The sequence below is a fragment of the Erinaceus europaeus genome, chromosome 7 (genome assembly GCF_950295315.1).
Source record: "Erinaceus europaeus chromosome 7, mEriEur2.1, whole genome shotgun sequence".
Lineage (NCBI taxonomy): Eukaryota > Metazoa > Chordata > Mammalia > Eulipotyphla > Erinaceidae > Erinaceus > Erinaceus europaeus.
In genome coordinates, this window is record NC_080168.1 from 43,967,547 (window position 1) to 43,986,182 (window position 18,636).

General features: G+C 37.0%; 1 protein-coding gene across 1 annotated transcript in view; it reads left to right on the plus strand.

Annotated features, from left to right (window-relative positions):
- WASHC4 (WASH complex subunit 4) overlaps nucleotides 1-18,636 on the plus strand; it is a 59,894-nt gene that overhangs the window by 1,534 nt on the left and 39,724 nt on the right. Inside the window, exons 2-13 of the mRNA XM_007533031.3 lie at nucleotides 3,352-3,491; nucleotides 5,003-5,056; nucleotides 5,185-5,250; nucleotides 6,356-6,401; nucleotides 6,689-6,756; nucleotides 10,644-10,726; nucleotides 12,814-12,856; nucleotides 13,445-13,548; nucleotides 14,501-14,621; nucleotides 16,172-16,295; nucleotides 16,403-16,530; nucleotides 18,225-18,385. Of these exons, the coding sequence (XP_007533093.1) occupies nucleotides 3,352-3,491; nucleotides 5,003-5,056; nucleotides 5,185-5,250; nucleotides 6,356-6,401; nucleotides 6,689-6,756; nucleotides 10,644-10,726; nucleotides 12,814-12,856; nucleotides 13,445-13,548; nucleotides 14,501-14,621; nucleotides 16,172-16,295; nucleotides 16,403-16,530; nucleotides 18,225-18,385 (1,138 nt within the window). The remainder of the gene's footprint in view (nucleotides 1-3,351; nucleotides 3,492-5,002; nucleotides 5,057-5,184; nucleotides 5,251-6,355; nucleotides 6,402-6,688; nucleotides 6,757-10,643; nucleotides 10,727-12,813; nucleotides 12,857-13,444; nucleotides 13,549-14,500; nucleotides 14,622-16,171; nucleotides 16,296-16,402; nucleotides 16,531-18,224; nucleotides 18,386-18,636) is intronic.

Here is an 18,636-nt window from a genome sequence, read left to right on the forward strand (position 1 = left end):
GCTTGTGAAGCTTTCTCCCTGCATGTGGGGATCAGGGTCTTGAACTTGGGTTCTTGCACATAGCAACATATGCACTTAGCCAGGTGCGCCACTACCTGGCCCCCCATGTGTAAGCTTTGTGGACAAAATTTTCCTCCTCTGGTATCTTAAGAAATGGGAATGAAATGCTAGTAGGTTTGAAAATAGCTCGGTTTTGAGTATAATGATCTAATTCACTTATCAGACGGTTTTCCTCATACTAGGCATTGTGCTAGGCACTAGGAATAGATAAAAATAGGAATGTGGTTTGTTGGAAGAGAAGCATGTACATAGGATTTTGGAAATTCACTTTTGAGGAATCAAACCATGTAATTCTTAAAATTTTTTATAATCACCAGGGTTGTCACTAGGGCTTAATGCCTGCATGACTAACGCACAGCTCCCATAGCTTTTCTTTGGTGGAGAGGGAAACAGAGAGACCTGCAGCAAACACAGCTCTGCCACTCATGAAGCCCACCCTCCCTTCCCCTCTAGGGGCCAGGGTTTTGAATCCAGGGTTTTGAATTTGGTTAACTTGTGCACTTTACCAGGTGTGTGATCTCAGACCTTAATTTAACTTTTTTTTTCTTTTTTTTCTGTCCGCGTTATTACTGGGGCTTCAAGCCTCCCCAAGTAGATTACAAATGCCGAGCTTTTCATTTCTTCTCTTCTTTCTTTTATGATAAAGGGTGAGAGACAGACAGAGTCACCTGCAGCACTGCTCCACTGCTGTGAAGCTTCTTCCTTGCAGGTTGGGATGGGGGTATTAGCACTCTAGTGGGTGCACCTTCTCCCAGTGTTTTTGTTAATATTTATTTTTTAATGAATCATTTTTTTTTGAAATTATTTATTATTGGGTAGAGACAGAGAGAAGTTGAGAGGGGAGGGTGAGGTAGAGAGGGAGAGAAACACCTGCAGTCCTTTTCACCACTCATGAAGCTTTCCCACTGCAAGTGGGGACCAGGAGCTTGAACCTGGGTCCTTGTACATTGTAATGTGTGCGTTTAACCAGGTGTGCCACTGCCTGGCCCCGTTTATTTATTTTTAAGCTAGTTTACCCCTTTTCTCTTCATCAAGGAACCTTAATGCTATTACAGGTTTTCTGTTGTGTGTTACTTTTGTGAATTTCAAAACAGACTAAATGAGTAGTTTGTTGGCATGCTTTTCTAGCATTGTCATTAGGAAATTGTTGGTTAACTGGAGCCTTGGCTGGTTGCTTTTTCTCTAGCTGAGAATAAGACATCAACTTGAGAATCTGTAAGGAAGAGAAAACATCTCACTTGTATGTGTCTGGTTTCATTAATTTCTTTTTTTTTAAATTTTCCCTTTTGCTGCCCTTGTTTTCGTATTGTTGTAGTTATTATTGTTGTTGTTATTAATGTCGTTGTTGGATAGGACAGAGGGGAAGAGAAAGATAGACACATACAGACCTGCTTCACTGCCTGTGAAGCGACTCCCCTGCAGGTGGGGAGCTGGGAGCTGGAACCAGGATCATTTTGCCGGTCCTTGCATTTCGCGCCACCAGAACTTAACCTGCTGTGCTACCGCCCGACTCCCTTAGTTAATTTCTGGACTACAAGTGATAGCTAGAATTACCGTTTTCCGAAATTACCTAACTTAATGCTGTAATGTGACAGGGACCTTAAGCCAAAGGGATCCACTTGATTGACAGCATCAGCTGCAGAATAAGGAGGAATGGAGAACTAGTCCTTTTGCAGGAGTGAATCAGAAAACATCTTTTGTTAAGACTTGTTTCCACGGCTAATTTAAAGAAAAACATTATCTCTCTTAGAGGATAAAGATCGAAAAATTTATTCATATCAACACAGGAAAAAGTTGGAGTTGAGTTTTCTGTCTCTGAAAATAATTAGTTATTATGTATCAGGTATTGTAATGTTTATTTTTATTAACTGATGAACAGGCACAATTTTATTTTTCATTTCATTTCAGTGATTCTTTAGAATGATCTGATAAATGTGTAAAATTGTGTAAATAGCAGCATAATGTTTTGTACTCAGTGTCTTTAATGATTTTTCCCAACTCTATTGTAATAGTTAAGTAATTAAAACAGGATATCTTGGTAAACTGTGGGCATTATTGAAATAGCTTTCATTATGAAAGATCTATTTAAAGCCATTTAAAAGTATTATTAAGTGCATTTTTAGGCACTTTTGTGTAAAGTTAAACTTAGAAAAAAAATTTTTTGGTTTTATTTTTTTACTTTGGATGGAGAGAGGAAAGTTGAGAGGGTAGTGAGGGAAGAAGGAGGGGGGTACCTGCTGCACTGCTTTACTATTAGTGTAGCTTCCCCCCTAAGTGGGGACTGGGGGGCTTGAACCTGGGTGCTTGTGCACTGTAATGTGTGAAGTCAGCTGGGCGCACCACTACCTGGCCTGTATATTTTTAAGTTTTATTTCTGTGATAATACAGATTTCTTTTTTAAAAAATATTGATTTATTCCCTTTTGTTGCCCTTGTTTTATTGTTGTAGTTATTATTGATGCTGTCGTTGTTGGATAGGACAGAGAGAAATGGTGAGAGGAGAGGAAGACAGATGGGGAGAGAAAGAGAGACACCTACAGACCTGCTTCACCGCCTGTGAAGCAGCTCCCCTGCAGGTGGGGAGCCGGGCACTAGAACCAGGATCCTTGCGCCATTCCTTGTGCTTTGCTCCATGTGCGCTTAACCAGCTGCGCTACCACCCGACTCCCAATAACACAGATTTCTGTACCCTCTTTAAGTCATGAGTTTTTCCTTTCTTTTCTTTTTCTAACTTATTCATGACTAAAACATAGAATCAGGACATTGGAATTGTATGAAACATTAGTCAGAGAGTGGTAAAAGCCACAGACCATGGGTAAATAAGATAGTGATATTTCTTAATAATTTAAAGTCTTTAAAGCTAAAGTCCTTAAAGTTAAAAATCTTTGTATTCTGTAGTAATGATAATTTTAAAATTAATTATTTTTTGATAGGACTGAGTGAAATTGAGAGGGGAGGGGGAGATAGGAAGGGAGAAAGAAAAAGACACCTGCAGTCCTGCTTCACTACTTGTGAAGCTTCCCCTCTGCAAGTGGGGACTGGGGGCTTGAACCAGGGTTCTTGTGCTCAACTGGGCATGCCACTGCTTAGTCCCACAATTTAATCTACTTTGAAAAAGATCGAAGACTCAGTTATTGTTGAACTTGGAAGGATGCTATTTTTGAGAAAGCTCAGACATTCCAAATTAATATAGTTAATAGTCTCTACTTAGTAATTTTTGAGATTATTCAATATAAAATTTCTGTTTTTCATTCTTGTACCTCTCACATACTGTTTTAAAATTTAACTTTAGAAATTCATGCTGAAGTCCAACTTAAGAATTATGGGAAATTTCTTGATGAGTATACATCTCAGTTGAGAAGAATTGAAGATGCACTGGATGATTCTATTGGAGATGTTTGGGATTTCAATCTTGATCCTATAGCATTAAAGGTTTGGTTTTTTACTTTTACATTTATGTCTATAATTTTAGAAGGTATTGTATCTTGAACATAACTTTTTAAAATTATATTTTTTAAATTTGGAATCTGGAGAAAAAATAAAGTTGGAGAAAAACTGTTAATTTCATTTTTCTCAAGCTGTATGCAGATGTCTTTGTTTAGCTTTCTTAAAGAATGATACTACCTGAGGGCCTTTTTCCTACCAGTAAGAAAATGGAAAAAAAAGAATATTTTTTAGTAGAATATTCAACTTTGATTTGTTAATGAGGTTATGTTACATGCAGTGAAATGCATAGATTTCAACATACTAATACTGTTTTGCCATGCTTGCCAGACATATGTATCCATATAACTCATGTCCGAGTCAAGAGAGAGAATTATATCAGTACCTGGGCCTTACCACATTGAGCCAACTGAGAGAGAGAGAGAATAGAAAAAGAGAACAGAACATAATGGTTATGCAAAGAGACTCTCATGCCTGAGGCTCCAAGGTCCTAGGTTCAATCCTCCACATCACCATTAAGCCACAACTGAGCAGTGCTCTGGTTAAAAAAGTCAGAGAGAGAGAGAGAGAGAGAGAACACACTAGAACTGTGTCCCCCCCCGTGCCTTAGAGCTCATATGTGATGTGTATTGTGGGGGTTTGAACCTGTGTTGTGTGCAAGGCAGGTGCTCTCCCAGCTGAGCTATCTTACCAGCCTACTGATTTTTTAATGTATAAAATCATTTGTTCTCTCTTTTTAAAAAATATTTATTTATTGTTGGATAAAGAAAGAAACTGAGAAGGGAGGGAAAGACAGAGAGACACCTACAGTGCTGCTTCACCACTTGTGAAGCTTCCCTCCTGCAGGTGGGAACCAGGTAGGGGCTTGAAACCAGGTCCTTGCACACTGTAATGTGCCACCACCTGGTTCTCTCTCTCTCTCTCTCTCTCTCTTTTTAAAATCATTTATTCTCTATTCCATTTTGAGGAAGGTCTGTCTTGTTTTTTGTTTGTAACTGTAGCCTGTTTACCACTTGAATAATAACTAGCACCTACTGAGCATTATTATAAAAGAGATTTATTATTAATAAATAACAGAACCAGGGAATCATTCTGGTACATGAGGTACTGGGTTCAAATTTGGAACCTCAGGTGTGAGGGCCCAGTGCTTTATATACTGCTCCACCGCCTAGGACCCTCTTGAACAGTATTTGATACTGTCCTGAGTGACATACTGACTCCTTCAGTAACAGCTTTCTTAGTCTCATTCACATGTCATAATTTCTTTTTACTTTCACAGAATTGTGCAGTCGTTTACCACAGTCAGTTAGAGAACATTTTACCACCCGGAAGAGAAATCCTGTACACAGCAGTAGTTAGTTACTCTCTGTCTGGTGTGGTGGTAGAACTGAGTAGAGGATTTAAATCTAAATGGAATGGAATTAGCCTCAGTTTGTGTAATTAACATGTCAATGATTTTAATGAAATTAAAAAAAGAAATGTTCTTTTTGTTTCTATAGCTTTTGCCTTACGAGCAGTCTTCCCTCTTGGAACTCATAAAGACTGAAAATAAGGTATAGACTCCCAAACTCCAAGATCTATTTTTACTGTTCATGCTCATGACTTTCAGAAAATCTAAGTTTAAAATATTTTAGTTTTATGCTGTGATTTATTCCTTCTATGTTTTTGCCCACGAACTTAGGTCCTAAACAAAGTCATCACTGTTTATGCTGCACTTTGTTGCGAAATCAAGAAGTTAAAATACGAGGTAATTACATGTACATTTTCCCCAAGAATCTAGAAATGTGACTTAAAAACAAATTTGTCCTTATATGTGTGCGATAGACAAACAATTGTTGACTGACTTATTTAAAATTATAGTATCAGTAGTGCCTCCATTAGTAGGTATTAAACATCAAGCTAATACTGTTAATACTTATAGCAACCCAAAGAGGTACATGAGTTGAAAAGTAGATGAGGAAACTGATTCAGAGTGAATATCACTTGCCTCACAATTTACTGATCATGTGAATGGGATCTGTAAACCTTCACAGTTTGTTACCAGTGTATATTTGTGCATGTATATTAGCTTTCTTGATGCAACTGGTTTTTAAAAAGATTTGTCTTTTTTTTTTTTTTTGCCTCCAGGGTTAACACTGGGGCTTGGTGCTGACGCTACAGATCCACTGCTCCTAGAAGCCATTTTTTTCATTTTATAGGATAGGACAGAGAGAGATTGAGAGGGGAGGGAAGATAGGGAGAGAGAAAGGTAGACACCTACAGACCTACTTGTGAAGCGACTCCCCTGCAGGGATCCTTGCACTTTGTACTATATGCACTTAACTCAGTGCACCACCGCCCAACCCCCCATTTGTGTCTCTAATAATGCATTTTGTCTTACATTTCTGTGTGCACAAACCTCTAAGATTCTGATAGAAACTGCTAAACTTCATTTTCTTCTTTTGATACTATGTAATGTGGGGCACTACAGTATCCAGATAAAACAAAGTAAAGGCTAAAGGAATAACGAATGTTTCCCCCAAAATAATTTCAATCCACACTCCCAGTGGAGGAGAAACATTTGGGGGAAGATGACCAGAGGGCTCTGAACTCCAATTCCATCAAGACCCGGAGAGAGAAAATTGTAATTTTGTAAATCAATATAAAATCATTAATAAAAAACATTAAAAAAGAAATAACTTTTCATTAGTCATATGTCCAGGGTTCTAAAATAAATTGAGCTTAAATGTGTTGTAAGTAGTTCATGAATTAAGTGAATTTGTCAGTGATGTAGTCAGTCCTCTGCTTAATAGTTTAGGGATTGAAGAAATAGTAGCAACCTTTAACCTTTATTTTGATTTTATTTTAAACAGGCTGAAACTAAATTTTATAATGGCCTCTTGTTTTATGGAGAAGGAGGTAAGTTTTAAAATTTTACATTGTAATGTGTGGTGCCTTCTTTTGAGACTGAAATGAACCAAAATAGTACTGTAGTTTGATGAGAAATTTACTTGAAATTCATTAGTGGCATAGATGGTGGATTTTGTGTGCTTAAGAATCGTCTTGTTTCTTTTCAGTGTCAAAATGTTTGTAATATAATACAGATTAGAAGATGTCCTTTTGAATAAAAATTACATTTTTTTCTCTTTTGATGTTGAGTCTAAATTACAAGATTAAACTGTCAATTTTTGTGTTCCTTTTTCAAGCTACAGATTCCAGCATGGTGGAAGGTGATTGTCAAATTCAAATGGGTAGATTTATTTCATTCTTACAGGTAACTTTTTTTTTCTCAAGTCACTTTATTCTGGGGAAATGGTGATTTGCAAGGCTGTTGTCACCTGTGTACTAGCACATGTCTCCCTGATAGTTGTCAGTGTAGCATAACCTTCCACAACTTGTTTTCTTCTTCTGGCATAGGACACTAGGTCTTCAACTTCCTTTTAATGCGAAATCCCGCCTTCCCTCCTTGAGAATCTTGAATCTGCCATAGCGTGTCATAGCTGATTCGATTTTTCACTCTGTAGTTTCCCTTTGTTTTTCTTAAGTCTTGCCTATGAATGAGGTCATCTAATATTCATCCTCTTTCTGTCTTATTTCACTGAATGTGATGTCTTCAGACTACTTTCAAGTTCTAGCAAAAGAAGTATCATTATTTTTTATAGTTGAATAGTATTTAGTTGTGTGCATACCACAACTTTTTTATTTCTTTATGTTGAATATATAGAGAGAAACTGAAGGGAGAAAATGGTTTAGAGAAGGAGAGAGAAAGAGAGACATCTACAGCACTGCTTCACCACTTGTGGAGCTGTCCCCTTACAGGTGGGGACCAGGGGTTTGAACACTTATCCTTGCATGCTGTGATGTGTGTGCTCAACCCAGCTTGCCGCCACCCAGCCCTATAATACAGCTTCTTTTTTATTATTATTACTTATTTTCTCTTTTTTTGCCCTTGTTTTTTATTGTTGTTGTTATTGATGTCGTCATTGTTAGGACAGAGAAATGGAGAGAGGAGGGGAAGACAAAGAGTGGTAGAGAAAGAGAGACACTTGCAGATCTACTTCACCACTTGTGAAACGACTCCCCTGTAGGTGGGGAGCCAGGGGCTCGAACCTGGATCCTTACACCGGTCCTTGGACTTTGCACCACATGCGCTTAACCTGCTGTGCTACCACCTGACTCCCTCTTCTTTTTTTTTTTTTTTTTTTTTTTTAATGGAAGCTTTATTTCTTTGTCTTTTTTAAATTTATTTTTATTTATTTATTTTTAGAGACCGAAATTGAGAGGTGAGGTGGGTAGAGTGGGAGAGAGACAAATACCTACAGTACTGCTTCATCACTCATGAAGCTTCCCCCCCTGCGTTTGGGGAATGGGGACTTGAACCCAGGTCCTTGCATATTGTAGCATGTGTGCTCAGCCAGGTGTGCCACCACCTAGTCCTTAACACAAGTTCTTATTATTATTTAAAAAATTTTTTAAACATTTTTTAAATTTTTATTTATTTATTTATTACTGGATAGAGACCAAGAGAAATTGAGAGAAGAGGAGAGGAGACACAGAGAGAAATCTGCAGCCCCTGCTTCACTTGTGAAGTTTCCCCCCTGCAGGTGGGGACCAGGGGCTTGAACCCAGGTCCTTGTGCACTGTAAGGTATGCACTTAACCAGGTGTGCCACCGCCTGGCTCCCAACAGAAGTTCTTTTTTTTTTTTTTGTACAGTTCCTTTTTTTTTTTTTTAATATTTATTTTATTTATTTATTCCCTTTTGTTGCCCTTCTTGTTTTATTGTCGTAGTTATTATTGTTGTTGTCGTTGTTGGATAGGACAGAGAGAAATGGAGAGAGGAGGGGAAGACAGAGAGGAGGAGAGAAAGATAGACACCTGCAGACCTGCTTCACCGCCTGTGAAACGACTTCTCTGCAGGTGGGGAGCCGGGGTTCGAACCGGGATCCTTATGCCGGTCCTTGTGCTTTGCACCACCTGCACTTAACCCGCTGTGCTACAGCCCGACTCCCCCAACACAAGTTCTTAAGCACTAATCTTGTTGTTGGACTTTGGGGTTGTTTCCAAATTTTGCCTATTAGGAATAGTGTTTTGATGAATGTAGGTATGCATAGAGGTCTTTGAATATATATTTTTCTTTTATTTGGATACATACTTAGGTTGCCAGATCATATGGTAGTTTCCATTTTAAGTATTTTGAGAAATCTCCAGACTGTTTTCTACAGGAAGTAGACCAATTTACCACCCCCACCAGCAGTGTAGAAGCATTCCTTAGCCCCCTGCATCCTCACCAGCACTTGTTCTGTCCTTTTTATTGTCTGGCATTCTCATAGGTATGAGTTGGTATTTTTGTCTTGATTTGCATTTCTCTGATAATCAGTGACTTAGAACATATGCCTGTTGGCCAGCTGAATGTCTTTGGTGATCAGTTTGTTCAAATATTTTTCACTTTTTTTTTTTTTAATTGGATAGGACAGAAATTGAGAGGGTTAGGGGAGATACAGAGGGAGAGAGAAAGAGAGACACCTGTAGACCTGCTTCATCTTTACCACTCCTGAAGTAGTCAGAAATGATAATCATTCCTGACAAATGAACTCTTATCATTATGTGATAATTGGTGAGGATTTTTTTTTAAGCTATGGTAGTTTCCATATATAGAATGTTTAATAAAATATAATTATGTAATAGTTAGAAATAGAATTGCCAATAAGGTATTTTGCCAATAAGGTAGTTTTTTTTTTTCATCTTAAAATTTTTTTTTCAACCTTTCAATGACGTTTTTGTTGTATTTCTGTAAAACTATATAAGTGTGTGTATATATTAATTTTTTGCTTTTTTGTACTCTGAAAATATCTTTTAATGAATTAACTTACTTCTGTCTTATATGTCTGGTCATACATACACACATATCCATGTGTCTGTGTATATAAAATCTGTTTTGGGGGAGTCAGGCGGTAGCACAGTGGGTTAAGTGCAGGTGGCGCCAAGCACAAGGACCAGCGAGTGTAAGGATCCCGGTTTGAGCCCACGGCTCCCCATCTGCAGGGGAGTAGCTTCACAAGCAGTGAAGCTGGTCTACAGGTGTGTCTGTCTTTCTCTCACCCTCTCTATCTTCCCCATCTCTCCATTTCTCTCTGTCCTACCCAACAACGATGACATCAATAACTACAACAATAAAACAACAAGGGCAACAAAAGGGAATAAATAAATGAATATTTTTTAAAAATCTGTTTTTGCCTTTTTGCTTTGTGCCTTTTTCTTGTCCTGCATTTTCTGTTCTGCGTCTGCTCTTATAAACCTTCCAAAAGCTTTAAAAACTAGAATTGGCTAAGTAAAATTGTAATGTATCATTTCATGTTCAGAAACTCTTCAGTCGGTTTTTTGATGTCACATTTATAAAATTCCCATCTTTACATAACCACAAGTGTCTTATTAACCTGGGATATGTTAGGAACTTTTCTTGGTGCAGTTGGGAATATGACAGTGTACAAAATTTATAGAAAAACTCCCTCTCATTGGAAGCTTAATACTTAAGACAGCTATAGGTTTAATCAGATCTCAGATATTTTATGATATGAGTCTTCTATAGGCTTAAAGACCCAGAGCTTCTTGAAATTCTCATAAGATGTAGAACATGGTAAGTTTAAGATAATTATTAATGACAGGCATTTCTGGGGAAATTGATACTTTACTTGCTGTGTGCCAAAGCTGTTTGTAAATAAGTTTGATGATGATAAACATTTGAAGTTCTTTCAGAGTGAATTTAAAGGCAGTTTCCCCTCATCAGCCTTGTTAACTATCATTAAATTGGCAGCTTTTGAACTTCTTTACTCACTCAAATGGTCATTCATTAAATAAGATGACCCTTTATTATTGAGAAGCAGGTGAGGGTTATCCACTTTGCTAGGTCAGGAATATTTTAAGAAGAAGTGATATACTCCCTGATATTTAGGAACATAAGATAAAATTGAAATTTTTATGAAATCACGTGGGTGCCAACAATTAAAAACGACCCTGAGCTGCAGGGGATAAGTTAATCTTGATGGAGATTTTACTGAAAAACTGTTTTGTTTAGTCTGGTGTTATTGCCATAAAATTCAATCAGAAGTGATGCTTTTTATAAAAAACAACTTTGTAACATAAACTCAACTTGTCATTTCAGGAACTGTCTTGTTTTGTTTCGAGGTGCTATGAAGTGGTGATGAATGTAGTCCATCAGTTGGCTGCCCTCTATATCAGTAACAAGTAATGGATTTTAGAAATATTTTTTGCACTTGGAGTACAGATGCAGGAAACGTTTTTCTGAAATTAGCTAATTACTTAAAAATAGTTTTCCCTTGTTCATTTACTCCTTCATTCGCTTAACATGCAACTGAACACTTATGATATCTTAAACACTGCTTAACATGTTGTAATATAGGTTCATAAGAGATGTAATGGTGAACAAACTCATTATCTATTTGGATAGGAATATTGGCAGAATAAATCTTAAAAATCTTTTTTTAAAGGGGTTGGGCGGTAGCGCAGCAGGTTAAGCGCACGTGGTACAAAGCACAAGGACCAGACCAAGGATCCCAGTTCAAGTCCCGGCTCCCCACCTGCAGAGGAGTCACTTCACAGGTGGTGAAGCAAGTCTGCAGGTGTCTATCTTTCTCTCCCCCTCTCTGTCTTCCCCTCCTCTCTTCATTTCTCTCTGTCCTATCCAACAACGAACGACATCAACAACAACAATAATAACCACAACAAGGGCAACAAAAGGGGGGAAAATGGCCTACAGGAGCAGTGGATTCATGGTGTAGGCACAGAGCCCCAGCAATAACTCTGGAGGCAAAAAAAAAAAAAATTACATAAAAGGCTAAGAAGTATATGTTGAAAAAATTTGTAATTCTGATAATATTCCAAGTTAGGAGAATACTAAAAAAAAATATCAAATTTTCATTGAACTTATTCTTAGCTACAGGGTAACACCTGGCATATAAGTAATACTAATACTTTACACTTAGAATTTTATTCCCTATGTACTTAAAACCTTATAGTAACTTAGATTAGGTTAGTGCCTAGGGATTCCCAGGTATAAGAAGAGATAACAGATCTAGCGGAATTATTTGCCTGTATTTTGTAGCAATTTTAGGTACTTTTAATTTAACCTCCAGGCTGTTCAGTGCTGTTACTATACCATATTGTATCTTAACTCTGTCTATAAAAAAAAAGAAGGACTTTGTTAACTGTTTCTTGTTGTGTTCCCCCTTCAGTTAGGTATTTATTTTATGTTCATCCTTTCGCTGAAACTTCTGGCCAAAGGGCATTGACACAGCTCCTCACCACTCTCACCCCTGTAGTATCTTATGTGTAATGCAGAGGACTCTGCACTGCCACACACTTCTAAGCAAGATAAAAATTATTTGTATTTTGTGTTTGAATTTTTAAAAAAGCTATTCTAATGGAATATCTATTTGTGCTTGACATACAAGTACTAAAATTATTTGCTGTAGAGTATATTGAATCTCTAGGAAGTAAAATTGATTTATCCAGAGTCTTTTGACCTCTCTACTATCCTAGTTACATGCATTTTCAGTAGGAACAAAAACTAGTCCCCAGATTCCATTTTCTTTTTCCTTTTTTTTTTTTTTTTTTTAACCAGAGCACTGCTCAGCTCTGCCTTATGGTGGTACGGGGGATTAAACCTGGGACTTTGGAGCCTCAAACACGAGAGACTCTTTACATAACCATTATGCTATCTACCCCCGCCCCCCCAAGTTCTATTTTGGAAAGAATAACAAAAATTCTACTTAAAAGTTGAGAAATTCTGATAGATTAAAAATGAGTAAGATTTACAAAAGAAATTACTATTAACAGGAGAGTTAAAGACAAAGAATCAGAGTATTACTTTTGTATTTATATTGCTGAGGACTGATCTCAGGACCTCATGCTTTCCAGACTTGCACATTAGCCATTGAGACACCTCCTAGACTGCAAAACATTGGTTTTATTTGTATCTGTACCCCATACTAGGTCCTCTGTGTGTCAATGACTATAGTTATTCATAGACTGTATATGGTCATAGTCATATCCTTACCCACTGACTTGAGTACAAGGCAGGGGTAACTCAAATTCTTTAAGCACAACTTAGTTCCATTCTTGGGAAAAGTGGAATATGGTTAGTAATTACTCAGAGCTCTTCAGTTTTAGTGAGTAAAACTTAAATACGTGTCAAAATTCAAAGAACGTCTACTGCTATTTAATATCCTTAAAGTAAAAATTGACTGACAGAAGTTTTTGTTTTGCTTTATTTTGTTTTGTTTTATTATAACCTGGTTGTTATTTTATTACAGGATTGCACCCAAAATTATAGAGACAACTGGAGTTCATTTTCAGGTAAAAGCAATTTAGCTTAACATGAAGTTAGAATTTTACTAAATTGTTTTTAGTTTTAGAAATTTTATTTATTAATTAGTGATAATGTTGAGAATCAGACTTCACTTGGGCACATTTGAAGCTGGAGCTTGATCGTGGGACCTCAAGCTTGAGACTCCAGTACCACCATCTTGGTTGCAATTTTTGTTGTAGTCGCTGCTTTGGCATTTATGTGATTGGGGAATAAAGCAAGGATAGCAAAAGTCTTAAGGTTTCTTTCACATTTGTTCTCTTGCATCTCAGGTTAATGAGGCGTTTGCACTGTCAGTTTAACTCGTAGTTTCTCTCAGTGACTTGTCAGTGCAATTTTCCAAGTTCTCTCTTTCAAGGTTGTGATAAGTTTGTAATATCATAGCTAGAGAGGAACGATTCGGTGAAGTTAAGACTAGTTGTTGCGTCTGAGGACAATTTCATCTGTATCTTAGACTGATTTATCCATTGCTTGAACTGTTTTAGTAATCATCTCAAATGTATTTAACCTAAAGAATTCACATAAAGCTTGACTTGTAGCTAGGGATTAAATGGTAGTCATCAAAGGTCTTTTGACAGACTATGTATGAGCACCTGGGAGAACTACTAACCGTTTTGCTTGCGCTGGATGAAATTATTGATAATCACATCACGTTGAAAGATCACTGGACTATGTACAAAAGGTGAGCCACTTACAATATTTAAAACAGTTCTCTTGTTTTGCATCTCTAATCTAGGAAAATTCAAGTTCTGGAGACCTGTATTTAGAAAGCTTTATGTCATATACATTTATGAAGTCAGTAATCATTCTTCATTTTAGATGGGTTTGACAGTATGCTATATTAGATAAAAAACATCTTCATTCTTTTTTTTTTTTTTTAATTTATTTATTTATTCATGAGAAAGATAGGAGAAGAGAAAGAACCAGCCATCACTCTGGTACATGTGCTGCCAGGGATCAAACTCAGGACCTTATGCTTGAGAGTCTAGTGCCTTAGCCACTGCGCCACCTCCCGGACCACAGCATCTTCATTCTTAAAGTTTAGTACATTATTAATCTGACTGCAGCTCAGATTTATTATTTCCATGAGTTCTATTCAGTGGATGATTTGTTAATCCTTAAGCTTGGTTTTATTTCATTATTTGTGGTGAGACTTAAAAGTCAAGGCATTTATAGCCACGAAATGTCTGGTATCTAGAGAGCATGAGGTATCTGAATTCTAAGAAGAGATTAAAAATATGATTAGAAAATTAGTGTGGCACGAAGCACAAGGACCAGCGTAAGGATCCCAGTTCGAGCCCCCGGCTCCCCACCTGCAGGGGAGTCACTTCACAAGTGGTGAAGCAGGTCTGCAGATGTCTATCTTTCTCTTTCCCCTCTTCCCTCTCCATTTCTTTCTCCTATCTAACAATGACGACATCAGTAACAACAATAACTACAACAATTATAAAAAACGAGGGCAACAAAAGGGAAAATAAATATATATATAAAAAGCAAATTAGGTTTGTTCTTATTTCAAACATTCAAATGTATAGAGCCAAACAGGAAATAGAAATGAAAAATTTTAATCTCTGGAGAGTTTTTTAATTTGAGAGTTTACTAGGCAAATTTAAGGTATTCTAATTTTCCATAAGGTTACTGAAATCTGTCCATCACAATCCTTCAAAATTTGGAATTCAGGAAGAAAAGCTAAAGCCACTTGAAAAGTTCTTGCTGAAGTTAGAAGGACAGTTGCTTGATGGAATGATATTTCAGGTAAGAATGGTACCATGCTATTCTACATATACTTAATGTTAGGCAACTCAGCTCAAAATTACAATTTTCTAGCATAATGCTGAATATGTTTTCCTTTTAAAAAATTTTTTTAAAGAGTCTCTTTTTCTTTTTTAAATTTATAAATTGTCTTTATTTATTTATTGGATAGAGAGCCAGAAATCAAGAGGGAAGAAAATGATAGAGAGGGTGAGAGACAAAGAGACATTTGCAGCACTGCTTTGCCACTTGCAAAGCTTTCCCCCTGCAGGTGGGGATCAGGGGTTTGGACCCCTGTCCTTGCATAATGTAACATACTCGCTCAACCAGGTGTACCACCACCCGGCCCAGCAATTTATATCTTCAGTGCAACATTATTCAAAAGAAAAAGAGTCAATGTCCAATGTCATATACTGTGTTATTCCATAACACAGATATTCTTGAAGAGGGCTGGAGCTGGGGGTTAGGGGGCAGCAGTGGTGGTGGCACATAGTATGAAGCGCAAGGATCCGTGCAAGGATCCTGGTTCAAGTCCCCTACTCCCCACCTGCAGGGGGGTCGCCTCACAAGTGGCGAAGCAGGTCTGCAGGTGTCTTCTTCCCTCTTTATTAAAGAGTCTCTTTTTTTAAAAAAAAATACTTATTCTTTTGTTGACCTTGTTGTTTTATTGTTGTACTTATTGATATCGTTGTTGTTGTATAAGACAGAGAAATGGAGGAAGAAGGGGAAGACAGGGGGAGAGAAAGACAGACACCTGCAGACCTGCTTCACCGCAGGTGGGGAGCCAGGGGCTCGAACCAGGATCCTTATGTTGGTCCTTGTGCTTTGCGCCACCTGCGTTTAACCCACTGCGCTACTGCCCGACTCCCTCCTGACTCCCTCCTTTAAAAATTTTATTTGTTTATTTTTCACCAGAGCACTGCTCAGCTCTGGTTTATGGTGGTGCTAGGGATTGAACCTGGAACCTTTGGCGGCTCAGGCATGAAAATCTTTTTGCTTAACCAGTCTGCTATCTCCCTAGCCCAATATTTTTTCTTTTTCTTTTTTTTTTTTTTTACCAGAGCATTAATCAGCTCTGGCTTATGGTGGGTTGGGGGATTGAGCCTGGGACTTAGGAGCTTCAGGCCTGAAAGTCTCTTTGCATAACCATTATGCTGTCTACCCCACCCCTAATATTTTTTTTGTTTAAAAATGTCTTGCTTGGCTGGGGATGTAGTTCATCTCCATACTCCTTGCATGTGTGAGAATCTGGATCCCATCTCTGACATTATGTAAAGAAGAAACTACAGTGAATATTTTAGTGACCGTCAGTATTACACAATCACCATCTTTGTTTTCTAGAACCTTAAGAAAAAAGGTATTTGCCTCAAATATACAGATATCAATATATATACACTTTCTACTTCTTAGTTGGACTTAGTTGATTAAATTAAGGTAAAAACATGAGCCTATGTAATAGGAAAATATAAGTGATGAATCTAAAAGTTTATCACACACTTAGATTCTCAATAATATTAACTGACTCAGTTTCTCTTTGATTGTTTCCTCTCTAGGCTTGTATAGAACAACAGTTTGATTCTCTCAATGGAGGAGTGTCTGTGTCAAAAAATAGCACTTTTGCTGAAGAATTTGCACATAGTATTCGCTCCATTTTTGCAAATGTGGAAGCCAAACTTGGTAACATAAAATATATTTTTTCTTTTTCCCTATAAAATTTACATTTGCAAAAAGTAGAATTTTAAGTATATTTATTTTGCTTTTCCTTCATGTTACTACTTTATAAGGAGAACCTTCTGAAATTGACCAGAGAGATAAGTATGTTGGAGTTTGTGGACTCTTTGTACTGCACTTTCAAATTTTTCGAACTGTCGATAAAAAATTTTATAAGTCTTTATTGGATATTTGTAAGAAGGTAAGAACTTAGGACCTTGTTTTTCTATTTGAGTAGATGAAAGATTTTTGATGAAATTGAACATTTTTAACTATGTATTTTTCCTGATTACATAACATTCATTTTTTTGTGATGATACTTTGTAATAATCATAATTGTGATCATAAATACCTAAGACAATGATTAAAATATTTTATAATTTAATAATAATCACAAAAATGTCATGTTACACATTTTAAAGAGAAATAACAGAGTAGGTGAAGCTAGCCCCTATTTCCTTATCATATGCTAATGTTATTTTCCCATATGTTTTCTGGCTTATTGCTGCTTCTGCATTTTTTTTTCTTTTTCTTCTTCTTGCCACCCATTCTCATTAATGTAGAAAAAATGTTAAAGTATTCATATGTTTTTGCTGAGCCTCCATCATATTGTACCTGATTTCAAAATTGAAGATTTAGTTTGCTTGCTTATTTGTTTTTCTTATGGGGGGGTTAATGATTCACAGTACACTGGCACATAGGTATAATTTCTCATTTCACTATGATAGGTGTGTGCAAAACACTCTTACTACCAACTTAGGTCCTTTTCCATCATCAGGCTCCAGGACCCCAAAGCTTCCCTCCCCCAACCCCTTCTCCAACTCCTACCCCAGAGTCCTTTGCTTTGGTGCAATACTCCAAAACCCAGTTCATATTTTACTTTGTGTTTCCACTTTCTGTTCTTGTTTCTTAAGTTCTACCTACAAGTGAAACCATCCCATGCTCATCTTTCTCTCTTGCTTATCTTTCTTGCTTAATATGATTTCTTTTGGGGCTAATAGTGGTGCACCTGGTTAAGCACACACACTACAGTGTGTAAGGATGCAGGTTCAAGTCCCTGGTCCCCACCTGCAGGCGGAAAGCTTCACAATTGGTAAAGCAGGACTGCAGGTGTCTATCTCCCTCTCAATTTCTCTTTGTCCCTATCCAATAAACTAAAAAATATATATGATTTCTTTTTAAAATTTATTTATTTATTAGATATAGATAACCAGCAATTGAGAGGGAAGGGGGTAATAGAGAGGGAGAGAGACAGAGAGACACTTGGATGACTGCTCACCACTTGCAAAGCTTTCCCCCTGTAGGTGGGAAAAGCCAGGTGCACCACGACCCAGCCAGCCCCCTTAACATGATTTCTTCAAGCTCCAACCAAGATGAGATGAAGAAGGTAGCTTCATTCTTAATTAGCTGAGTAATATTCCATAGTATATCTTTACAAGACTTTCTTAGTCATTCATCTGTTGGAACCTATCTTGCTTCTAGGTTTGAGTACAAACTGTGCTGCTGTGAACAGAGGCATACATAGATCGATTTGGATGGGGTTTCCTTTGTTAAATCAAGTGATTTGTGTCCATAAAACCCCAAATATCTTGGGTATTTTTTTACTTAATAGAATGAAAATATAGGCTATCAGGATTCAAATTTCTCTTTGCATTTTGCATAGTTTTATTCACTTTAGCAGCTTTAAAATTGTCTATAGGTCTAATAGATTGTTGCATCATATTTAGACAGAATAGTCATTATCATACTTCATATACAGAAATGCCTTAATTCTGCCACAGTAAGATAATTTGTCTCATTGAGTATTTCTTTTTCTTGAAATAGTTGTGCACTATGTGTTATATTAAATGACTTAGCTTGCATTTAAAGATTTCCCCCCCCCCCTTTTTATTTCAGGTACCAGCTATCACTCTAACTGCTAATATTATTTGGTTTCCTGATAATTTTTTGATCCAGAAAATACCAGTAGCTGCCAAACTTCTAGACAAAAAAAGTCTTCAAGCCATTAAAATACATAGAGAAACTTTCCTACAGCAGAAAGCTCAGTTGCTTACCAAGTAAGATTTAAAAGTACCTATAATAAAAGTATTTTTATATTTTATACTTTCACATCTTAATTCTAAATACAAATAATTCTAAATGAGAGAAATTGAGTTACAAGAACATACATACTTACTCATCAAGAACATACATACATGTTAATGTCAGAAAATGTTGGGCAGTGTCAGAGATTTATTTTGTAGGAACTTTTTTTGCTTTAAATGTTTTAGGTTTAAACAATTTGAGACAGAGGCAGAATATATTCTGT